At 36.6% G+C, this 26,853-nt stretch overlaps 1 protein-coding gene across 1 annotated transcript; it reads left to right on the plus strand.

Moving 5' to 3' along the window:
- The first annotated feature begins 3,187 nt into the window (after positions 1–3,187).
- LOC129262166 (KH homology domain-containing protein 4-like) lies at positions 3,188–25,597 on the plus strand. Its single transcript, XM_054900222.2, has 16 exons — positions 3,188–3,332; positions 4,463–4,742; positions 5,464–5,574; positions 6,180–6,259; positions 7,934–7,986; positions 9,375–9,685; positions 10,225–10,308; positions 11,262–11,447; positions 11,865–11,925; positions 13,475–13,660; positions 15,309–15,397; positions 16,334–16,489; positions 17,183–17,464; positions 20,702–20,832; positions 22,177–22,247; positions 23,344–25,597. The coding sequence occupies exons 1-16, from the start codon at positions 3,325–3,327 to the stop codon at positions 23,652–23,654; spliced, it is 2,400 nt and encodes a 799-aa protein (XP_054756197.2). The 5' UTR covers positions 3,188–3,324; the 3' UTR covers positions 23,655–25,597.
- Positions 25,598–26,853: the final 1,256 nt, after the last annotated feature.

Raw genomic sequence — 26,853 nt, forward strand, 5'->3', positions numbered from 1 at the left:
TTTGGCAAAAAAGAGGCGAGTAATTGTTATTTTGCGAAATTTGCATAATTAATTAAAATTGATTAGAAGAAATTATTTTACACATGTATTAAGAAGAAAAATTACAAAGTGACATGATTACACATTAATTGAGCTTTCTTTCACCTTTCCATTGATACCTAAATTACATTTACTTCAAAGGGCTCAAAAACAAAGAAGTTAGAGCCTGTTGAAGACTTGGGTTCAAAATGGTCACAAAATGGTCACAAAAATTGGTTTTGTATTCCATTGACTTTACATTAAGACAATGGAGAGGTTTTGCATATTTAATGAGCTTGGTGCGGACCAAAACACATCTTTTCATTCAGTCATTGCTGCTGTAATAATACATTGAATTTTATGATTTTGGTATCATTGTAAAGAAGAAGAATAATTCTTTCATGTCATGTGTTTGAATTTATATGAAGATTTTGTAATGTAGGTGAAACTTTTTATCTAAAATATGCTACAAAATAATTATTTTCACTTGACAAAAGCTGCTTTTTTTACAATTTATTTTTGTTTGAGCCCAAATGAATTTAAGATCATGATAAAGCTGAATATGTATGCTTTAAAATGGTATAGGTTTCAAAGTAAGAATTGTTGTAATCGGGTCAAGATCAATCAGGCCACGTCATATCGTTCAAGACTATTTTTGGGATGCATGCATGGGTAATATGGTCATGATATAACACAAAGTACATGTCAGACCTTGAATTGCTCAAAAATGCGATTTCATGTATAGATCCAATGTGAATTCTCACCAAAATTTGTATCTGTATCATTATTTGTACTTTTGTTAATGATTGGAAAATTATTGACAATAATTCCATTAAAAAAATAATAAAAAACAAAAAGTTTTTTTTTAAAGTTCATAAATTGAAAAAAAAGTTTTGAATAATAAAAAAACATGTTTATACTGATTTGTTTCTAATAAGCATTTGATTAGAATTCCTCAATTAAACAAATGAAGAGATCAAAGGCTTTATTTATAGATATAAACCTTAATTTGTATTTTATGCACTAAATTTGACGTAAGTGATTCAAATGAAATATTAGTAAAGCATATATTGATTTAATGAAATTAAGCTTTGAAACCCCATAGATTAGGTCATTTTCTACCATTGTACAAATTCGTTTAGCCCCCCCCCCCTGATTGATAAGAATCGAAATACCCTGTGACTACATGTACAGTATGAGGATTAAACTTATAAAATTACAACTAACTTTAGTGTTCTTTTTTTTTAAGCATTCAATTTCCATGATTTAGTAATTATGGAGTAATATAAACTTTTCTATTGCAAATTCAATAAAAATATGTAGTCATCTCTTCCTACCCCAAAATTTGTATCAAGAGCTTGAATCATGCACGTACATACATAGTTTAATTGTTTTACAGAAAATTGCATAATTGGTTGGAAAAAAAACATTTTAAAATGATTTAAAGCATTTTAAAACAATTAAAAATTATTCATTTGTTTTGTTAAAGTAAAAAAACGTTTTTTTATTACAACCCTGAGGCCAAGTGACATAAACTGTTTTTTGTCAAACTTTTTTGCCTTGCCATGCTGCACAACAAAATTTATAGCATACATGAATAACTTAATGTTCGCCGCTAGTGGTCGGCATATTACATGACATCATCCAGCTACGATCGCAAGCCAATTTATGAATGAAAATAAAAAAAGCACGCGCGTTGCAAGCCTCCAGTGCCCAGAACAACATGGCATCAAAACAAGCGACATGACAATGTGTAATTCTCTATCACCTCGTACCAAAATCGACATAGAATTTCACTTTCGTATATTTTATTTGAATAATGAAAGGCATTTTCAGACGATCTATTTTCTCAACAATATCGCACAGGTAAGCGTATTTTGATTGCTTCTTGCTTATCTATCAAAATCATACAGAATAGCACCATAGTCACATCGTGTTCGTCAGAGTTTATGGAATCTATCGCAACGTGTACAAAGTCGATCATGGAGTGCAGGGTTTCGAAATTGCAGAATCTCGATAATTTTCGATCTATACTTGAGTGATCCGATCACGAGCCAAGACCATTTCAAGTGTGGAAAACGTGGCTGGATATCATTATCGCTTTCAATGCTTGCGCATACTTTTCGGCCGAATAATTTTTGTGACCACATGACCATGACGTGATCTGCGCGATGAACCAATCAGCGGTTTCTGAATCTCTGCCGTGAGCTGTGTGGAGCTTGAGTGTTTATGTCACACAGTCAATGGGCAATATTTCGATGTGAGCCGTGAGCCATGGCCATGGCATGGCCATTGGTAGCCACGGCTGTAGTAGGCACCAGATGGCGCTGTTGCGAATGGGCATGAAATTTGTATGCGCGTCATTTCGCTCTAATGCATCGATGCCAATATTGCTACTGCTAAGTCTATGGCAGGGTGTAAGAATACTCCATTTCCCCTTCCGTGATTGTACTCGAACCCGTGCTGTACGGTGAAAGCGGCGGCAGCGAATCTGTCTGGATTTCAGGCGGATTTCAATATAAGACTTGGCTCCGAAATCTGCTAAAATTGGGATCATATCTGTCAATGAATCAAATATTTTGAAAGGTCATTTCAAGTTTGGCCACATTCTCTAATCATATTTGCATTTTGGATTTCGGTGTGTGGTTCTAAAATATCAGTGCGGAGTAGCGCTGAAGGCCTAGTAAAGCTATAGGCATAGGCTTGCGTAACAAAGTTTATAAATTTTCATGAATTTCCGTTTGCGCGCAGTGGATTATTTACGCACAATGTATGTTTACTAGATGTGTGCGTATGCGTGTGTCATACAGCTGAGCAGGGTCCACGGCTGCACCAGTATTTTTTTAATGATTTTTTTGGGGTATTTATACAACAAACTATTCTTCAGGGTGGACTTCCGCTTTAAGTGATTTAGTTTAAATTTGACAAGCAAATAAAAGAAAAAAATTAAAAAAAGGTCTTCGCTCAGAATAAATGTGATTTTGGTGGCCTGGTCCAAGAAAATTTTTACAAGCCCCCAAAAAGGGTTTTCACTACAAAATGAAGGTGATTTTGGTTGCATTTCAGCTCTAGCATACCTACCAGATTTCCAGGGGGTGCTGCCTATGGTGAATAACACACACAGCACCCCCTAGGTAAATCTTGATTGTTTTTATTTTCTGTTTTTCTCTTTCAGATATCATTGGGATGATGTTAACCTCATGATGGTTAATACTCTTTTCTACATCATTTCATCAGTTAACTTGACCGTATACAAGGACTAAGTGTATTTGTATATCTTTGCAATATTGCGTGACCGCTTCCAGAATGAATGAGTAAGTAAAGCAGTAGATGGCAGGTTCGAATCCCACTGGTTCCAATTTTTTCTGACTTATGATCATATGATTTTCATTACAGATCGAGCATACTGATCTTATGATTTTCATTTACAGATCGAGCTTACTGATCTTAAACAAATAGGAGTAATGCCGAAAATTTGTTAACAAATTATAATTTCCTCCTATAAAAAAGCCTCTTAATTTACTATCTATTGTCCACGGCGGACGGTATTTTGAATATTAATGAGTCAGAAAGAAGAGGATCGAGGGTATTTGAATTCCAGTTCATCGTGACTTAGCCGTGAACCAGAATAGCCTGGTGGTTGAGTCGCTGCCCGGAAAGCAGTAGATGGCAGGTTCGAATCCCACTGGTTCCAATTTTTTCTGACTTATGATCATATGATTTTCATTACAGATCGAGCATACTGATCTTATGATTTTCATTTACAGATCGAGCATACTGATCTTAAACAAATAGGAGTAATGCCGAAAATTTGTTAACAAATTATAATTTCCTCCTATAAAAAAAAAAGCCTCTTAATTTACTAAAGCTTTATTGTTCAGTTGTACCTTGTAGGATTGAAATTTCAAGTAATAATTCGATTTTTTATTGCATGGAATGCAAATCTGAAGTATTTAATAAAAGACTCATGATATGTTCTGTGTCAAGACTGGTGTTCATGATCATAACTTCACATGTTAACTATTTGGACATTCAACTGTCCAGAAACAAATTCAAAACTTCAAATTATTAACCGTTATCAGAGAAAGAGTTTTAAAATAGGGATATTGATTAACAAGTTTAAAGTGTTCTGAAATTTACCTGCTTAGAAGAAGGATAATGAAGTTGAATATTCTATAGGCTCTGAGGAAGTTTTTTGATGAATTCAAAGATATATTCAACTAGCCACAAGTAAACGTAAAACATCCTGAATTTGATTTTTTTTTTAAACTTCTTTTTAATTGGAAAGTGAGCTTGTGTTTTTGTTTTTTTACCGGAAATGCATTTATTAAAGAATATTACATGTAAATTCATTTAGATCAAATTTCAGAAGCATACTATACAGATGTCTCATACGTAGAGATGAAATGTGAATTCAAACATTTTCTTTATTTTACTCCATCAGCCACGCCCGACCCCGCCGCTCCAAATGGGACACGCCCTCAACCATGGTTCCTGCTCCTGCCCTTGCCCCCGCCCCTGCCCTTGTCCCCGCTGCTCCTATGATTCCCTCTCAGTACCCTGCTACAGCAGCACAGTTGTTGGATGGGCAGGTCAGCAGTCTTGAGGCCGCATCAGCAGCAGCGGCTAGAATCAATGCTATGCTGATATCCAAGGGCAAGCTGAAGCTCCCTCCAGGCATCTTACCAGCAGAGCCAGATAACAAACAGAAACAAGTCAAGCTGGTATGTAAACGTCGGCAATCAAACACATCCTAGAGTCTAAGTGCATATCTCGGCCCCGTTTTACAGACAGTTGCAATAGATTCAAATTGAACTTGAATTCTTATCTCTTAGTCTTGACTACACAATGGAGATCAATATGAGTTTGATTTTGATCAATAGCGGATCTCTGTAAGATGGATAAAAGCCTTGGCCCCATTCTACAAAGAATTTGAGATTATGATATCAATGCCATTGTGGTTATTGCAATGTTGACAGGGCTCATTCGCCATTTAATATCAAGGTTTCTTATGACAAAATTACCACAAGTGTCTGTATGAAGCAGGTCCCAGGTATGATACCAATTGGTCTAATCACAAGATTCTTTGGTTAAATCAGTTTTTATCTCAATAAATTGAAGCCACAATACAGTTTTCACTGAAAGATACAGAGTAAAAGCAGTCTTTGTTTTTATACTATTATAAATATTTAACTTGTTTAAAATACAAGATTGGAAGCTGTCACCTTCAAAGCATTATCTAATTTTTAAGCTGACAAGAAGAAGGACCTGGAAGCAAGACTGCTGCCTCTTGGTTCTTTCATCTCACATCATCACTGGTATACATGTACACAAAGGAAAAAGTAAAGCCTTGTGAGTAACATATTTCTCCATGCAGCCATACACATTTACATGAAACAATTATGTAACTCTCCAGTGGATTCAAATCTGGTGTTTATTTTTCAGCCGGTGAAGGAAGAGAAGGGCAAGAGTGAACCGCTGGTTGCGGAAGTTGAAATCAATGAAGTACCCATTCAATGTCGTAACATGCTCACTAAAGGATCTACACAAGAGGAGGTATTGTATTCATAGACATGTAATAATTTCTTAGAATCTTCATTTATTGTTTAGAAACTTCCCCAAAATGAAATAATAATAATGATGAATAAACGAATGAACGGATAAGTAAATAAGACAAAATAAAAATAATTGAAAACGAATCATAGATGAAAAAAATTTAAGTCCATAATAAATGAATTTATTAAACATTTGAATTATCCCCAAATTGTATTAGTTCAATCTGTTGAGGTACATGTACATGTACCTTTTCCACCATTAAGAATGACGTAGTGCCTTGGATGAGTTTGTTATCCTGTTCATTGGTATCGATCACAAAAAGAACCAATTATTCTCATCTGTTTATAAGATGGGATGCCATGAAAAGTGGTGTCATCTCTGAAGAAATCTCCCGTTTGTTTACCAAATTCCTATAGATTCCACCATAATCATTATGCATGTATGCATACAGGGTTCCTGTAACAAGAAACTTGGTGATTGGTCATAGGGATTTCTGCGATTAATTTTATTGTATAATGTTTATAATCAATCATAGTATCAGCCTCATGATCAATTGCTTAGCTTTATGTAATGGGATCACATTATCATTTTTCCTAACTCCACAGATCAGTAGATTAACAGGTGCGGCTGTATCAACAAGAGGGAGGTACATGTCATATGCAGATAGAGCAACAAATAATATGGGGTGAGTTTCTTTCAAGAAATCAGTGAATATGCTGCATGGACTTCAATGTTGTCATATTTTGTTTGAGCATTTAGAATGAATCTTAAAGGACAAGTCCACCCCAACAAAAAGTTGATTTGAACAAATAGAGAAAAATCCAACAAGAATAACACTGATGATTTCATCAAAATCGGATGTAAAATAGGAAAGTTATGACATTTTAAAGTTTTGCTATATTTCACAAAAGAGTTATATGCACATCCTGGTCGGTGTGCAAATGAGTGGACTGATGACGTCACTCACTCACAATTTATTTTGTATTCTATTATATGAAATATGAAATATCTTAATTTTCTCCTCATTGGAAGGTGAAATAAGTTTTCTTCCTCCATGAATATGGGGAATTACAATTGTTCTAACACTTTATGGTTCAGTAAAACTGGTCCTTATTGTGAAATATGTAAAAATTGAAATTTTGTATAATTCAAACAATAAAAAGCAAAAGAAATAGTGAGTGGAGGACATCACGGACTCTCATTTATGTGTTGCCGAGTTGTGCATATAACTGTTTTGTGAAAAATAAGCGAAACTTTAAAATGTCATAACTTTCATATTTTACATCCGATTTTGATGAAATTTTCAATGTTATTCTTGTTTGATTTTTCTCTATTGATTCAAATCGACATTTTTCTGGGGTGGACTTGACCTTTAAAAACATCATGTACTTGGTACAAATAGGGAATTCTACAAGTGACAAGAAATGAGAAGTGTACAAGCATTTTTGTAGACACCATTGTCTGAGTAAAGGGAATCCCACATTGGTTTTCATTACTGATGGTATTTAAATTTTATAGACATATCTTGTCATTTGAAAACTGGTTTATACTCAGGTATTTCTATTAAATTCCTTTTGTGCAATTTAAACTTATGTGTAAGCCATTGTTATGGCACACACGTCCTCACACATTCAGAAGTTGTGTTCTTAATTTTGGCATTGTTTTCTTATGTTGCAATGACCTCAAAAGTGGTCATTGTTGCAGTGATCATTAGATTCCCCAAAATCGTTACAATTAAATCACCTTGAAAAACATTTCAGCTTAAGCAGGTTATGTACTTAGGAAATAACTTTTTTTAATAGTTTCCCTTTTCATGATGTTTCTTTTGCTGAAAGTATGTGTAAAATGTGAATTGCAATTTAGATGTTTGCGCATTTACAGACATACATCAGTCAGATATAATTATCTGCGAGTCCAACAACCATTTTCACTATCCAAAAAATTTGACTCGGGACTTGAGCCTCCGAACCAATTATAATGTGTAAGATCCCATTCTCATGTACTTGCTAAAACTAGTTTAGTAGAAACCTATTTAACGTGAAATGGGAACATTTAAAGCGATCTCAAGTAGTGTTCCAAACCAGTTTGGAAAACCACCCCGTGATGTGGTTTTCAAGACTGTTTTGCGTCTTTAATCTGGTTTTAGAAAGAAGATGAGAACGGGGTCTAACTTGATTGCAGACTGACACCACAACTCCCACTTGTGGAAGGGTTTCTCAGCCTATTCTCAACCCAGCTTATGAGTCCTAATAAAGTGAAAATGTTGAAATGCTGAAAGAAATAAAATTCATCTAGCAAAAGGCTTGTTTTTGTCAATTCAGAATTTAATTTTTGAAATAAATTGTTTTCTTTTTTTCAGAGAGAGGCCATTATATCTATGTGTACAAGGACCAACAAGGGAGAGTGTGGACAGTGAGTAGCTTCTATGATAGAGGGTTTTTGTCTCACCTGCATAGCAGAGTGAGACTATAGGCGCCGCTTTTCCGACGGCGGCGGCGTCAACACCAAATCTTAACCGAAGGTTAAGTTTTTGAAATGACAGTATAACTTAGAAAGTATATGGATCTAGTTCATGAAACTTGGCCATAAGGTTAATCAAGTATTACTGAACATCCTGCCCGAGTTTCATGTCACATGACCAAGGTCAAAGGTCATTTAGGGTCAATGAACTTAGACCATGTTGGGGGAATCAACATCAAAATCTTAACCTATGGTTAAGTTTTTGAAATGTCATCATAACTTAGAAATATATGGACCTAGTTCATGAAACTTGGACATAAGGTCAATCAAGTATCACTGAACATTCTGCATGAGTTTCACGTCACATGACCAAGGTCAAAGGTCATTTAGGGTCAATGAACTTTGGCCGAATGGGGGTATCTGTTGAATTACCATCATAACTTTGAAAGTTTATGGATCTGATTCATGAAACTTGGACATAATAGTAATCAAGTATCACTAAACATCCTGTCCAAAGTTTCAGGTCACATGATTAAGGTCAAAGGTCATTTAGGGTCAATGAACTTTGGCTAAATTGGGGGTATTTGTTGAATTACCATCATAACTTCGAAAGTATATTGGTCTAGTTCATAAAACTTGGACATAAGAGTAATCAAGTATCACTGAACATCCTGTGCTCATTTCAGGTCACATGACCAAGGTCAAAGGTCAATGAACTTTGGCCATAATGGGGGTATCTGTTGATTTACCATCATAACTTTAAAAGTTTATGGATCTGACTCATGGAACTTGGACATAAGAGTAATCAAGTATCATTGAACATCCTGTGCGAGTTTTAGGTCACATGTTCAAGGTCAAAGGTCATATAAGGTCAATGAACTTTGGCCATGTTGGGGGTATTTGTTGAATTACCATCATATCTCTGTAAGTGTATTGGTCTAGTTAATAAAACGTGGACATAAGAGTAACCAAGTATCACTGAACATCTTGTGCGAGTTATAGTAGTTTTCGAAGTCAGCACTGCTGCTATATTGAATCGCGTGATGCAGGTGAGACGGCCAGAGGCATTCTACTTGTTTTCCATAGGAAACTAAAATTCACTATCTATATTAAAGTGAAGAAAAAAAACCCAGGATGTTTATAGTTCATGTTCCTTGCCTTTTACCATTATAAGTTGGAAATGCTGTGATAATTCATAATCATAGATAAACAATGAGTATTAACATGGAATTTGCAAAGCTAAACTGGAAATCAAGACGAAATGGTAAATGGACCATGTGGCAATTAGACATGGTTGTTTTTTCTAACCTGTTGATTTCAATTATCCAATTATCATCCAGGAGCGGTGGAGCATATCAAGGCATTAATAGGGGGTGGCATACAGAACAAGGGTGTGGCTACAACAGGTAACAGGACCCGGACCAGGTTTAGTGCAGCCACCACTGGCCCAGCAACGGCAGTAAACACCAGGCCCCCAGGAGCACCCATCTTCAGTCGACCCCCTGCCCCAGGACTAGGGGCACAGATGAGGGCACCGGGTGTAGGAGGGGATGTCAGGGGGCCTGCAGGAGGGGTGCGTGGTCCAGGGCCTAACCCCATGATCCCACCTCCAGCAATCCAACTGGCAATCCAAGCTGCACAGTCTTCAGGGGTAAGGAGATAAGTTTTTCATTACATGATGTAAGGTATTTTGAGATTCACAGGAAAAATTGTTGTTTTGTTATCTTTATTGTTGTCTTTGTCATGAACATAGCTACAGCAAATTATGAGAATATACTGCTGTAATGAAGTGAAAAGTTAAGAACGTATCATAAGCCATTGTGTTGTATTAGTCTCATTTGTGTCAACTGGCAATGGTTTGTAAATGCCTGTTTCCTTCTTGATTATCTTCCATAGTAAATAAATAATTTACTTTACGAAAATATGACTTAGATCGTGAGGTGCATATTATGAAATGCATGTGGAACTATCACTGTTTATTAAATCTATTTTATGACTCACTTACATCATTATTAAAAATAAAATTGACTGATTTATGTTCAGTTAGATAGTGACTCATCACTGCTTGTGGTATTACACTATTTGGATGAGGATGTGGGGTGTAGATATTGGAGATGACTAAATATAGTCTCGGAGCGGTACACATATTAAAAAAAGGTTTTGTTTATGTTTTATTTAATTTCTTGACAGCATTACTTACAAGATAAAGTATTTATTGGCTTGGAACATGCAGACCCATCTTTTAACATGAAAGAAAAGATCCAAGGTCCCGGAGTAAGTATGCAAGTCAACTCTTATCTCTCTATATCTCTCTCTCCCTCCCTCTCATATTTGATAATTTTTTTAAAGCTTAAATGTATGTTAGTGGGTATGCTTCTTTTCTAGATATTTCCTGAAAATTTTGTCCCTCGTATTTGTACACTGTCACCCAATATGATGACAGAAAAAAAATTTCCTTTACCTTTTTCGGTTGTCAACTCAGTCATCACCACCATCACTTTTATCACCCACCACCACCATCATTATCATCATTATCATTGTTGTCATTGTTGTCGTTGTCATCAACCCCACCTCCAAACACACCACCACCACTGTAAATCAAATTGCCTATTTAGTATTTAGGGGCATCAACATTATCACTACCACACCACAACCACCACTACCACACCACCTCCACCACTACCATGCCACCACCTCTACTACCAGACCATCACCACCACTACCACACCACCTCCACCACTACCACACCACCACTACCACACCACCTCCACCACTACCACACCACCACCACTACTACCACACCATCACCACCACTACCAAACCATCACTACCACGCCACCACCACCACTTCCACACCATCACCACCACTACCACACCACCTCCACCACTACCACGCCACCACCACTACAACACCACCACTACCACACCACCTCCACCACTACCACGCCACCAGTACCACAACACCTCCACCACTACCACACCATCACCACCACTACCACACCATCACCACCAATACCACACCACCTCCACCACTACCACACCACCACCACTACAACACCACCACTACCACACCACCACCTCCACTACCACGCCACCAGTACCACGCCACCAACACTACTACCACACCATCACCACTACTACCACACCACCGCCACCACTACCACACCACCTCCACCACACCACCACTGTAATCATTAATAATACGTCATTTCTTGTTTTATGCATAGGGTTCCTTCCTGCAGCACATCCGAGCGGAGACCGGTGCCAACATCTACCTGAGAGGGCGTGGCTCTGGTTTCATGGAGCCCACGTCAGGGCGCGAAGCCTTCGAGAATCTCTATATGTACGTCACTCACCCTAAAGCAGATGGTCTCCAGGCAGCCAAGAAACTCTGTGAAAACCTTGTCACAACTGTGAGTCCAGATCCCATTCACCATTGACCATGTTTATTGCAGATATAATTAGTGAAAGCGATTCCTTGTCTACTTCCCAGATTTCAAATTTCGAATCGAGAGTGGAATTTGAATTGTTCCTTTAACAAAGTAGAAATTATAAAATTTGAGCACATGAATGGTACATTTATTTTTACTAAAGTTTAAAATCTACACTGTATAATCACATGCAGAGGGGAAAAAACCTTTTCAAGAATCTTAGATGTCAAAGTTAAAAGGTATTTATTGATAGTTAATCAATATAGATGATAATCTTAAAGCATGTGCAAAATATGTGATATGAATGTAAAAGTGATATGTAGTACATGTACTTTGTTGTAAAAAAAGTGTACAATCTTGATGGAGCATGATATTTTTACTTTGTATAATCACGTGCAGATTCAAGCCGAGTATGTGGCACATCAAAGTCTACTCTTCCAAAGATCAGCACCTGCCTTAGGTAAATAGCATGGGTCTTGTTTTATTATCAAGCTCAACTATGGAAAGCTGGCAATGTCATAACTTGTCATCCAAGGCAAACAAATATTTTGATTTTTGAATAAATCATGAAATGGCATTGTCAACTCAAAATCAATGTTGCAAGCGCTTCATGTTCAATCCATCTATTATTTCCCAGGCTGAAGTATTTGAAATTTCAAATTGATCACAATTTTTGTGTAATAGTGCCTAGAGTAGAAGGTGTTTAAATTGTCATGTGAATAAAACGGAGCCAGCTTATTGGTAAAATCAACAGTATATTGATGAAGGAAGTAATTCTCTGAGAGCAATAGGCTTGGGAATGCCTGTTAACTAGGATGAGTTAGGATATTGCGAGTTTTCCAAAGTTGAGATCATTTGCAGTCCTTACAAGTCGGGGCCCAGAATTTGCCTTATACAAGTCGGGGGGGGGGGGGGGGGGATGAAAGGCATGACATATAGTGGATTTTGTTAAAATGATAAAAATCTTTTGATATGGTAATAATTCTAATCTAAAACATTGATTTGTATATTATGTACTTTTTAAGTCCCCCTCATTTGTTACTAAAACTGCACAGATTTGTAGCCACTCAATAAAAATTGGCACATTAGGTACAATACTGGATCTATTACTTAATATGAAAATTTAATGTCAGACACGTTAAAAAATTCTACTGCCTTTTACAATGCCATACTGGTTTATGAATCGACAGCAACACTGCATTGTATGATAAAAAGTAGCTGTGCATTTTTTGTTACTTTACTCTCTTCTCTATTTCCACTTAGTGCTTCATTCTTACATTATATGACATGTACTGTAAAATGTAGGGCCAATAAGCCAAGATCATATTGATGTACAAAATTACCAATTATCTTTATTTTTGTTACATTTTTTAAAATTAGAGTTTAGAGTCTAATGATTGTATTGGTAGGCCAGGGTAGGAGGGTCAAGAAGGTTGATTAGACGTGAAACCAAGCTACTCAACCGATACTGCCCTCCAAGATTAATGCATCTTGCATTGTGATAAGGAACAGTCTCCATGCAAAAGACTGGGCATGGAGTCTACATTATCACAGACAATTTCTTCTTCTAAGGATATTTTTTATAGAATCAGGGCAGAAATTTGATTGCATGCATTTGATTTGATAAGGTTGCATATGTGACTAATATTGAAATTTGTGAGAACTAACTAACTTGATATTCATGTACAGGCTGTCAAAACATTTTGGAAAATAATTTGAAAAAATTATTTTTTTTTTAGATAAAGAACAGTCTCTATGCAAAAGACTGGGCATGGAGTCTACATTTTCACAGACAATATCTTCTCCCATGGATATGTTTTATAGAATCCGCAGAAATTTTGATCGCATGTATTTGATTTGATAAGGATTCATATGTGACTAGTATTGATATTTGTGATAACGAACTTGACATATTCTGTGTCCATAATGATGATAAAGTAAAGAGTGACGTACATAGGAGCAATTTCATTTGTATCCCATCTAGTATATTTAAACCTATTTTTTTTTAGCTGCTGCCCACATGATAGCACCACCAGCTCGTCCAGGCCAGCCGGTGGGGCAGGCCATCCCTCAGCCTCCCTCTCAGCAGCTGCAACAGCCTGGAGCATTGGGATTGTATTCACAAGCTCAACCGACGGTCCCTGCTGTTAGTACGGCTTTTAGTCAAACACTGGCTGCTCAACAACATGCCCAAGGTTAGGAAAATGAAAATAGAGCTGGGCTTCGTTTTATAGAGTTTGCTCTGTATTACAAATGCTTGAACACTTAAGATATATTGCTTTCATCCTACTGGGGCTGGAAGTGTGAGTCATACTTCTTCCTTGAAGTTAGCTGACGTCACTGAGGGTTGGTATTTTTATGGTCAAGCTTTAGGAGTTAAATCGTATTGGGATTTTGGGGATTATTAGATGACATTGGGGGAGTTTGTAAACAAGTGAAGGTGAATGACTGAAAGGATAACAGGAAGTCAAATACATACTACATAACACTATCATCCCAGCCACTATCATCATCACTCTCATCTCATCATCAACTCTTGTCAATTAGGCCATTCTTTTTAACATCATAATTATTGTCATCACTACCATCATCATCATTATCGTCATCATCATTGTCATAGCGGTAGTCACTACCTGTCCACTACCATCAATATCACCATCATAGTAATCATCTACATCATCATCATCACCATAACCACTACTTTTACCATCACCATCAGCCTAAAAATTGTGATTCTTCTGAAATTTTATGAATTCTGTGTACTTCCCAAATTATGTGATTTTTTCCCATTATGTGATTTTTTCCCATTTTCCTGTATCATAGAAAACTGGGGACTTTAAATTCAATTTTTGTGGAAAGCCCAACTTTCATACTCTGAATTTCTCGTTTTAGTTGATACAATATTTCCTCACCTTCGCATACATGTAAACCCCTCATAAAAGTTCTGCAACTCAAGTTTGAGCGATAATGAATTTCTTAGTGCGCCATCCTATGTAAAAGTGGTATCAGTTGGAAAGCATGAATATTCCTCTTTATAATCATGTGTCATTTGTAATGCTAATGTTATCATGGAATGTGCAGACATGATAAATATGCAGCATTGTCAAAAATAAAACGTTGCAAAATTTGTTCTTTCCAATAGCGAATTTCCAATAATTTTTTCGAGGATGGTCAGAGTTTGGATGATGTTGATGCATTGTGTATTCTCATTTGCACAATGGATTGAATGTGTTCGGAATGATGTTGAACCTTGTCATTCCAAAAAGTTTTAGGATGTTGAATTGAAAAAAAAAAAGATGAGATGTTAGTTTCACTGTTACTGAATTTTTATGAAAGCTTTCACTCTAAAGCAAACACTAAATCCCGCAAAAGTTTGATCTTTTAAAGTTTTCATTTGAAACACCCTTCATCAATGACTACCTGAATAGCATTCAAGCGTATTTAATTAATTAAAAAAGCACCATTCACTCCTGATACTTTTGCAAAGCATTAATTGTCACTCGCCTGCATATGGTCAAAATTCTATAGAATTGGAGACTCTGGTAAGAAAACAATGCATTTTGCAACATTTCACTTCTGACTTTTCCCTATATTCAGGGTAACTGCACATTCTATGAATAAACAATCACAGCAGACGGCACATCATTGTAAAGAAGAAAAATTAAGCTTTTCAATGATACCAGTTGAGTTTGCAATTGAGTTGCAGAACTTTTTTGAGGGGATTATATTCGATGACAAAATGTAAAATGATTTTTATTTTATTTTTAAATGCTATAATCTTTAATTAATCACATAAGAGACATAGAACATTCATCTTAATCTCTTTGTTTATATCTGATGTAGCAATCCTTGGTGCCCAGAGGCCGGTGGTCAGTACAGCAGTTAGTGGTCAGCCTGGAATTGTCTATCCTCATCTCATTGCTCAACCTCAGGTATAGTGTTATTAAATTTGAACATATGCCACTAATATTAGACTTTAAAAATCAAGTAAAGATGTTCTTCTTTATATAGGTTCAAGTAGTGAAAGAAATAAAACAATGATATTAAACCAGTTTATCAGTGCATTACATGTCAAATTGAAAATAAAATTTATGTCAATGATTATCTGTTTCTATCTGTTTGTGCTAGTTTCCCCGACTATGCAACCACTGATAATTGGAAGTCACCATTTTTTTTTATTGAAATAAATCTGAACTCATAATGATCTATTTATCTGTCTTTTCAAGTGCTTTTTGTCCTTACCATTGATAACTATATGCCGAATCTAGTTTTATTATCACTTTTGTGTTTTGGGTTAATGTTTCATTGATATGTTTTTATTTTTGTTATCTCTTTGCCTGCACTGATTTTATTTGTATTTTCTTTTTATGAATTGAATAAGAAATATCTAATATAATGAGATCAATTTAATTTAACTATGGAAAGCCAATGATGCCATAATTGCATATTTTTAAAAACTATAAAGATGACCGAGACTTGCCCATGGGTAATCAATATGGTTATTCAATATGTTATTTTTCATCTACGAAGGAATATGCGTATGCTTCTAGTTATCAATTTGCTTTTTGTTCTTTTGATGAATTTGAATGTGGTGTGATGTCACTGAGCCAGTAAATATTTACTCACTAAAGATTTCTCGAACTCCATTCAATTCTGTCTTCAGCAAGATTGTGAGATTTATGTAGAAGATCCTCTGCTTTGAAAGCAGGTTAAAGTGGAGCTAAACATGCTCCAGTTTCTCATCAGAACATCTAATATCTAAATAAACCTCTCGATAAAGACCACCTGCTGATAAAGGCAACTTGTCTCCTTTCAGCTCACATTATTCACAAGTTTCATTTAATTGTCTTTTCTTGCTTTTATGACAGCCTGGACTTCCAGGACAACCAGGATTAGCACTGCAAGCTAGGGCCCCTCAGCCTGTTCCTGCCCCGGCTCCTGTTCCCCCTCCTCAACGTCTTCCCCCTCCCATTCCCCAAGTGGTTGTACCAGCAGCCTCCCAGGCCCAGATTTATGCAGCACAGGTGAGTTCTCATTTCATATTTGTCTATCTTTACACATGCTTTTGAAGATTTTTAGTTTTCAATATCTTGTGTTTCTTTGCTGTTTTAAGACGACTTCTTGATTTTGGTCCATAAGGTATTGTACTGAAATACTGATATTCTTAAGTTTTATATTATTTTCCATTATCTGATGGTATGGTCTTGAAATACACTATAATATGTGTGGGATTAGAAGTTATTTTTGTATGCACATATTTTTCAACATACCCACTACCAACCGATCAGAATCATTTTAAAGTTATGATTGATTGCAGGTTTTTGTGAAATGGGTCCATGGACAGCTTAATATCAAGTAAAATTTAACATGCATTCAAATAGTATTTCAGGGTGGTAACTGATTTTAAGACACGAAACGTATTCATAATGGATACAGTGGACAAGCAAATTTCGGGGTGGCTCCATCATTTTTCATCTGCTCCAGACAATGGACAAAATCACAGAGGACGGATGCTCGATGGATATAGAGCGTATGAAACACGTATGTAAAGAGTACACAACGGATACATAACGTTTTCCAACGGATGGCAAGATTCTTTTCTGTTTTACATCCTCTCTGCATCCGTAAGTGCAGTGGGACCAAGCCTTTATGAAGCATGTAATCATCAAGATCGTAATAAAAAAAACTCCCTAGCATTTCTTGTGCCACATCTGCAGGTTGCTGTGTCTCAGAGTCATCAAAGCCTTGCCCAAGCTCAGGCCCAAGCTGCAGTTCAAGCAGCACAGGCCCAGGCTCAAGCCCAGGTCCATTCCCAGGCCCAGCTTGCTCAAGCTCAAGCCCAGCTTCAGTTACCAGTCAGTGTTGGGATAGCAGTGGGTCAGCAGGTACTACAGCAACCTTTAGGACCACCTCCCCAACAACAGCAACAACTCCAGCAACAGCCACAGCAATCTGCAAAGAGGAGATTCAGAGAAGATCTGGTTCCTGAGAGACCGGAGGTATGATTTCTTATTTGTAAACACAGTAGAATTGTCTTTTTTTAAGCATTCGCTTCCTTGCAGACTTAGAGACAAGGTGTGCCTATCATCAGAGGTGTCCAGACAAAAAACGGAAGTCCTGAGAAGTATTTTTAGAAGCAGCAGAACTCATCGGTGGATGATAACCAAAATTTTGCATTTTCACACCATGTTGATTATAGTAGCCTGCTATGCCTCCGGAATGAGTCTTTCAGATTATCTCTTGCTTCAGAAGGACGACCATCCATTGACCAAGCCATCTTTGTTGATCGATTGCTGAATACTCTGGATTTTATTTCAGTTGAGATTGAAAGAGTTCTTGAAGGATGTTTCCTGCTGAATGCTTATTTACATCTAGGAATACAGTGAGAAAACCATCAAGACTGGCTATTTTGAATGCTCTTTGATTTGTAACAATGGAACCAGTGATTACCATGGTTAAATTATCAATCAATCTTTGCTTAGGTTTGGTCCTCTGGCTCTAGAAGGAGAAGGCCTCCAATGGATGATGGTGATACTTGCCGTAAACCGATTTCATCATTTTGCTTTGCATTTTTATTGAGTCCTGAAGGATTACCTTCTTTTAATGTATTTTAAGTTGCTTGGCAAAAAACGGAGGTCTTAGGGAAGTACAGACATATCTCTTCCATTTGAAATCTGTTGAGATGTTTTCTGCCAGCTCATCCAGGATATTTTCAATCTACTTGTTATAAAGGATATAAATGATACAGACTGGTGTGTACAATAGTTTTATTTCTTTATTTCTTAGAAAATGTTTGCTTGATGGAAGGAAGACTTGAAGCATCTCCTGTCTATATTGTGCTCCCATCTCATTTTGTTTCCTGTCAAACAGTAACAGGAAGTCAAAAAGGCAACCTGTGTAACCTCGTCAGTGGATGAACATGCTGATATATATTTGATGCCGATTCCATTGTACCAATGCCATAGTCACATTAAAATGTTCTTATTTCAACAATTATCAGTGTATGAAGACGATAGGAGCCAAGATATCCAAATGCTGCTTAGATGGATGAAGATGGAAGATGGCAATTGTTTGTATCTTGGAAACTCTTCCTTTTATGCAATTTCAAAGTGACCATCTGAACATCCTACTTTCATCTGAAATTTTTATTTTATGTATACTGTTAAGATAGTTCTAATAAAAAAAAAAGGAATTTTCAGACGGTTTAAGGGTATAGCACATGCACAATAATAATATGACTCTTTGTTATCCTGATGTGAATTACGAATCTGGTTTAAAGTCTATCATTTTTGTCTCGCCCACCAGAGGTGGAGGCGAGACTTAGGGATCCAAATGTTGTCCGTCCGTCACAAACCTTAAGACACATAAATCCAGAACTGTAAGTCACTTTTCAACCAAACTTGGATGGTAGATGGACTTTGGGGACCTGCATTCTATTCTGCAGTCGGAGGTCACATGATAAAGTCAAAGGTCATTTTTAGGTCAACGTTAAAGTTTACAAGCAAGACTCTCTTATGACACCTAACACCGCAACCGTTAGTCACTTTTCAACCAAACTTGGATGGTAGATGGACTTGGGGGACCTGCATGTTATGCTGCAGTCGGAGGTCACATGATAAGGTCAAAGGTCATTTTCAGGTCAACGTTAAAGTTTACATGCAAGGCTCTCTTATGACACCTAACACCGCAACCGTTAGTCACTTTTCAACCAAACTTGAATGGTAGATGGACTTGGGGGACCTGCATGTTATGCTGCAGTCGGAGGTCACATGATAAGGTCAAAGGTCATTTTCAGGTCAACGTTAAAATTTACATGCAAGACTCTTATGACACCTAACTCCGCAACCGTAAGTCACTTTTCAACCAAACTTGGTTGGTAGATGGACTTGGGGGACCTGCATGTTATGCTACAGTCGGAGGTCACATGACAAGGTCAAAGGTTATTTTCAGGTCAACGTTAAAGTTTACATGCAAGGCTCTCTTATGACACCTAACACCGCAACCGTAAGTCACTTTTCAACCAAACTTGGATGGTAGATGGACTTGGGGGACCAGCATGTTATGCTGCAGTCACAGGTCACATGGTAAAGTCAAAGGTCATTTTCAGGTCAACGTTAAAATTTACATGCAAGACTCTTATGACACCTAACTCCGCAACCGTAAGTCACTTTTCAACCAAACTTGGTTGGTAGATGGACTTGGGGGACCTGCATGTCATGCTGCAGTCGGAGGTCACATGGTAAAGTCAAAGGTCATTTTCAGGTCAACGTTAAATTTTACATGCAAGACTCTCTTATGACACCTAACTCTGCAACCGTAAGTCACTTTTCAACCAAACTTGGATGGTAGATGCACTTGGGGGACCAGCATGTTATGCTGCAGTCACAGGTCACATGGTAAAGTCAAAGGTCATTTTCAGGTCAACGTTAAAATTTACATGCAAGACTCTTATGACACCTAACTCCGCAACCGTAAGTCACTTTTCAACCAAACTTGGTTGGTAGATGGACTTGGGGGACCTGCATGTCATGCTGCAGTCGGAGGTCACATGGTAAAGTCAAAGGTCATTTTCAGGTCAACGTTAAATTTTACATGCAAGACTCTCTTATGACACCTAACTCTGCAACCGTAAGTCACTTTTCAACCAAACTTGGATGGTAGATGGACTTGGGGGACCTGCATGTTATGCTGCATTCGGAGGTCACATGGTAAGGTCAAAGGTCATTTTCAGGTCAATGTTAAAGTTTACATGCAAGACTCTCTTATGACACATAACTCCAGAACCGTAAGTCACTTTTCAACCAAACTTGGATGGTAGATGGACTTGGGGGACCTGCATGTTATGCTACAGTCAGAGGTCACATGGTAAGGTCAAAGGTTGTTTTCGGGTCAACATTAAAGTTTACTTGCAAGACTTTTATGACAAGTTTTATTCCATCCCAGTCATTTCACAATGAAGTTTCGATACAATTATGTTGCATGCCCTCGCAAATCACAATATTTCTGGTTGTTTTCATAAGTGGGCGAGACACAAAATCGCTTTTGCCTTGTTTTTTAATTGCATTTTGAAAAACAAACATTGTGTTACTGCAAAATATGGTATTAATATATAGCTATGTATATATTGCATCTTTATTGCAGATATTTAACCTCTTGCTTCTATCTTTCAGGCTTCCTCGGCTGACGTACAGCTCGAACCTGATATTAACACAGTTTTCTTTTCCCTGTCTATTTAGCACCATCCACCCCCAATGACTAATCTAGGTGTCTCACCCCCTGGTCACAGTCCATTGGGTATCGCTGGAGCCATGGCTGGAGTACAGGGATCGTTACTCGGGTTACCAGGGCAACCACCAGAAGATAGAAGGTGAGAATGGTCAACAATAGGCAGAAAAGGAGTCAGTGGCAAGAGATGCCGGGGGGGGGGGGGGCTAACTGCCATTGAAGAGTGGACAACATGCACGAAAATCGGCCTGGCAAAAGCACCCTATTTGAGGATTCAAGGGCAGGCGACTAGGACACTCTAAACACAGATTTACTGCAGATGTCCTTGATTGCACACTTTAACAGGGATTTTCTTCAAATGTCCCAGATTTACAAATTCTAAACAGGGATTTTATTAATTTCAGAATTCCAGGAAACCTTTTTTAATAAGGTGAGAAAGATAATGGGGTCAACTGTTTTGAGATTTTGTCCCATATTTTGTCTTCTGTGGGCTTGTTCGGTATGTTTGGTAGAGTTGGTATTGCGGGATTCGTTCCCTGATTGACTTCCCGTCGGTTGGTGCAAATTACATACTCTATTGGAGGTTTAGGCCATCGTGATATAGGGGGCTTTTTTCTCATTTTTTGCCATTTTTACACTCTATTCGCATTCCATACCTACCCACGAAAAACACTCCTTTTTCCACTTTTGTTTTTTGTGTGTGCATGTTTTCCACTCTTCAATGGCAGTGGATTTTAGTCCACTCTTCATAAAAAACATAGTCAGACCAGGTGGAGTCTGGTGGCCAGTATAGACGGGATCTACAACATATATTCCTTTCAATGGGTAGACAACTTTGGTGGTCAAAAAATACAGTTTTTCACTGTAAGCAGATGTCTGCTATGACATGTGTGACTGTTTATACACACCAAAAGTAAAATTGAAAAACCCATTACAAGGTCATAGAAAATTACAAATTCAAATGGTTTTATTCTGTCAGTAAAATCATACATTACAGGTAATGACAGGTAGTAGGAAACCATATAAGATGTATTGTTAGAATAAAACATAGGTCTTCTCCTTAAAGATATATACAACATTTTGCAGATGGTTTGCCAAACTGTAGGATTTTTGATCCCATAAAACATGCATTAGGGTGAATGTCAGTGGTCATTTAAAAGGTTCATGTCAGCATTCAATTACACCTTTATATTTTTTAATTATCATTTGTAAATTCATACTCTTGTCATTTTAGGCAATCTTGAATTTGTCAAGTATTAAGTTTTGGGTCAAAATGTTGACTTTTGAGTCTTCTTTTTTTTTTCTTTTTAAGAAAACGGAAAATCATAACACACATTTAGGTCATTTTTTAAACCCATTTAACCCATTAACCTGGAGGTCCCCTGTTGAAAGGCTATGGGAATCACAGAATTCAGTAGTCAACAGGTAAATCTTTATCATATTGAATCTCTTCTTTATCCTTTTCTTTTTTCTCTTTATGATTTAGGTTGATGCCTCCACCACCTAACCCCCATGCCATGCGAGATGCAGCAAGGAAACGATTACTGCCCCCACAGGGTAAGTATACTAATGCACAAAGTATATTCTCCTTAAATTTCATTTCATCATTACTGTGATTGTACTATTAGCCTAGATCAATGGAAATTGAATCTGCCGTAGTAATCTGCTTTATATGACTTTGACACTAAGGGTATCGTACTAATCCAATCTCTTTCCTTTTCAGGTTTTATTTCTAAAGGTAAGTGTGGGGTGATGATCGATGATGTCATGATTATTTCTTCATTCAGAATGCTACAACAACATGCTCATGATCACTATAATTTTCACAAATTAAGATGAATTATATATGTCAAATTTGAGTGCAACAATAATGCTTTTATTATCATTTTTGCCTTTATTTTGCTATTGCAGTACAGCTAGTGGGATTTTTGATGAGCTAATATTCATTTCCTTTGTCCTTTTTCCCAATGGTAATAATTATCAAATATTCTACTAGCACTCATCATTTTCAAATATATTGTATGTAAAATGTAACATACATGAATTTTGTCTTAATGTTATCGCATGTTCTAGCATGATTATATTTATATTTTTTCCTTCCCCTAAGTCGATATTAACGCATTTCTTCCTTCGTTTCTTTTTTCTCTCCTATTCTCTGTTTTCTTTCATGTGCTGATGCTAACATGGCTGACTGACAACCAACTCCTCCCATCGCTGTATCACGGTATCAACATGGTTTCAACACGGTTTGACATATTGGTTAAAAATTTTACTAATCGTATTCATTTCTCTCCCTCAAATATATTAATGCTTTATTTTCTTCTTTTGTTTTTGTTAATCATAAATGTTTTTAAAATTGCTCTACAATTCTCCCAAATTGTCACTTTTATTTTTCACGCTGTATAATTTGCGATTGGGTTTCGGTATCAAAACATTTTTTTTTTAATATAAAATTTTTTGTTATTTCGTTCTGTACACTCAACATTTAATCTCATTAATTCTGCAATTTTTTGTCTAAAATTTCTCTCTGGGATACTTATTTGAATCAATGATAATCAAATTGGTGTCATGGAATTTTCTATGAAATTGTTTTTCCAATCATTACAATTCATTCTGAATGTGTACCTGTAAAACAACAATGTAAATTAAGCAGGCTTAGATATTCATGGAGGTAGGATACCTTCACCAGAGGAATCACGGATAAAGCGGGGACGGCTCGTCTCCTACGACACCAGCGGAGACTCCGATGAAGATGAAGATGCTGCCGGACGTGCCAGGACTCGCTTTGATGCTGGGCCTCGCTTTCAGCCGTCACCAGCAGGAGGTTACATGGCGCCTCCTCCCCGGGGACTTCCTCCACCGTCATCGCACTCCACATCGACTTCGACATCATCCTCATTCTACAAAGTGGAACGAAGGGAACCAGGTCCAGGGGGTTCTCCGTTTTGGATGGCAAGGAATTGATCAAACTTGATGGGATGAAAGAGAACTATAATGCATTGTATCTATTTCAAGGTTATGAACATTTTAGAGAGGCTTGTGTTCTTTATGTGATAATCCGAAAAGTGACACGTGCTTTTCTTCCATCTCGTCTTTTATTTCATAAGTAGGTGAATTGCATGAAAATAGCAAATCCTGGAAATAGTATGGTCTTCTCTGCATTGTTCGTACCACAGACGTCAGAAGGTATTGCAAGGAAAAATGCTGCTTTGTCAAATAGCAATCCTACATTCAACATTCTTTGCCATTGAAATATGGACTTATATATGGCTGATGATAAGTGAAGGTATTGGTTTATGTGATAATTGAAAGGCCTTTCCTTTCCTGTGTTGTATACTGATAGTTCACACTTACGTATCATGTTTTATGTCTTGAGTGAATTGCATTTTGATTTATTTTTCATGCAGAAACTGTTTTGCTTGACTACTTACATGTAATCATGCTTGTTGATGATTGCGTCAAGAATCATTAGAGGAGAATAAGTTTTTGAAGATGTTAGCTTCTTTTACTCGCACTAAAAAGAAAGAAACATGACAATAATTTTGTATCAGAACTGTAATTGATATTTATTGATTTTCATTTTAATTCAATAACACAAATTTTAATGATTCAAGCATTATTTATCTTCCGAATTTTCTTGAAATGAATAATTACGGATATTGTTTCATTGACTTTAATATAACACCTAGGAGATGAATTATGGTGTCACTTGCTTTCCATAGTTTTGGTCGATTTGAACCAGTTCCACTCTTTATAATACATGTATACTGCAGGGCATCAGATTGTTGAGGTTGAAATAATATTTTCAACTCTGATAAAAAGCAAGCAATACATGCATGTAGAATTCGTTAAGGTATAATTTGTTAAATCTTTAATTAAGATATATGTTTTCTTTATATTTATTTCAGGGATCAGGAATTGTGTGGCTTGGTTTACCATAATCATTGTCTTCATTAATCAAAATTTGATTATCCAGTTCTTTTTTTTTCTTTTTTTAGGGCAGTTTTATGAAAGACTAATACTCATGAATCAAGGATGTAATCACTTTCATTTTTAAATGGTTGTTTTTTACCTGACTACTGAAAAAATGTATTCTCATTTGAAGAGAAGTATTATTCAAATCATTCTGTGGAAAACCAACCGCACCATAATCCCCTATCTAGAGCAGTATGTCCAAGAAATAGTGCTTTCATAGATGATGTATGCCCATGAATGAACAATTTGCCAATAATTGTAGTTTTTATTTCACTGTAAGCTTATGATGTATGATGTCACTGGCTTTCCATAGTCAAGATTGATTTGCTTTAATGGCTTTGATTCCTTGCAAATTATTGTTCACCTGTAGGGATTTTAAAAAAAAACTGAGTTATATGTCTTGAATATGAAACATAATTATTTGAAGGCCCAATGCTCTACAAACCTGCCACAGCAATATCTCCTATCATATCTCATGACCTAATCAATTGATGTGTATATTCTAAAATGAGCCACAAATTGGAAAACTATGAAAATCGCTAATCAGATCATTAAGTCTTTATTCTAAACTACAGTTTCCCCAAGTTGGTATAAGACCTAGCTGGTTGGAGTAAACAGCGGTATACCGTGAATTAAATTACTTTCCATTCGCAATGTCAGAGAATCTGCAAATCAGTTCAATTTGTTCTTTGGCTACATCATGTGTGAGAGAATTAATTTTTATTTGTCTTTATGTTTGGGGTCAGTATTACATGAGTATGTCTTTGTGCCAAGTATGTACATGTATGTCATCATTGATTGTACAGTGTATGTACATGCCATTGTGAGTGTGATTTGAATTTCTATTATCCATTGGTGGTTATGATTAGAAATATGACAAGCTGCTTTGTAAAGAAAAATGACAAAAATTAAACATCACTTTGTGCAAAAGCAAAAAAAAATTTGACAAATGTTTGTTGATTTTGTGTCTCTGTTCGACAGTTTCCTTGGAATTTGATCATTTGTTAGAGACCTTCGGGTGTTTCACAAAGAATGAAGTGTAACTTAAAGTTGCTTTATTTCCCACTTGTTTGAGGTTTATAATGCATCACCTTATTTGTCAGATCTTGAGCACCTACAGGTAGCTGAGCTAAATCCGGGGTAATAATAGCAGGGCCGCTGGAAGAACAGTTTTCAGAACTGAAGTGGCTATCCTGGGTAAATTTACCATTATTATAATTGCCTCTAATCAAATTTCTCCCGGGTCACATAGATTTCTTGGTCCCAAGAGATTCAATTTGACAAAATTGTCTAACCATGTTTATTACTGCAGAGCAAGTTTATGCCCTGACCTGTACCAAGTACAGGAGTAACTCCCAGATCTCTTGGGAGCACGGAAATTCAATGAAAATCTTCTTAGGAGGGGCGAATAACATATGCTTTGCATAATCTGATTTAAAGAACGTAGACTTTTAATTTTCATTTCATGTTATCAGTTTATAGTATATAACAAAGGGTGTGGTGTGTTGGATTCAGGATTGTGTGGAGGGTAAGAATGAAATGATTGGAGTTTTGAATATGAAATGGAAAATAAATATTTTAGGAATTAATTCAATATGTAGGTAACTAATGACAGCTTTATGAAAATAGCCGCCTGGGGAGCATTTCATGAAAGAAATGTCAGGTGTTTTATCTCACAAGTCCTGTTTATCTGATAGTTACCATAGTAACAGTGCTTCTCAATCAGTAAAAATAAAGGAAAGTTGTAGGATTTTATTTAAAATGCAATTACACCACGATTTAAAAACTCGCCCAATTCATTGTTTTTATTCGTTTGGCATCACAAAAAGGTAAAGTACAAAACATGAATAGAGAATCAAAGACTCTACAAGATCAAAAGTGAAACTACCCATCTCATTCTTGTCCCATTGTTGACTTTTTTTTTGTCTTCACTTTCTCTCCTTTTCTGCTCATTTTTTTCCCCTCGACATTCCATTCATCTCCCACGTTTATAAATCCAGGTCCCTTTTCATTTCTTTGTTTTGTCTACATTGCATAAAGGAGATGCTGTATGTGTTTCTATAAAGTGTACAATTCTCCTCTGAAAGAAAAACCAAGACCAGTTTCACATATTGTTATCCAAAGAAGTTGGGAAATATTGCTTCGTAAATCCAGCCACACGATTCACATGTACTTCATCTTGTTCGTG

Source organism: Lytechinus pictus, chromosome 5 (genome assembly GCF_037042905.1).
Source record: "Lytechinus pictus isolate F3 Inbred chromosome 5, Lp3.0, whole genome shotgun sequence".
In the NCBI taxonomy this organism is placed as follows: Eukaryota; Metazoa; Echinodermata; class Echinoidea; order Temnopleuroida; family Toxopneustidae; genus Lytechinus; species Lytechinus pictus.

Coding starts and splice junctions, on each gene's coding strand:
- LOC129262166 (XM_054900222.2), top strand. Junction 17,465..20,701: donor TGGTTCCTGAGAGACCGGAG/GTATGATTTCTT, acceptor CTGTCTATTTAG/CACCATCCACCCCCAATGAC. Junction 22,248..23,343: donor ACGATTACTGCCCCCACAGG/GTAAGTATACTA, acceptor TAAATTAAGCAG/GCTTAGATATTCATGGAGGT.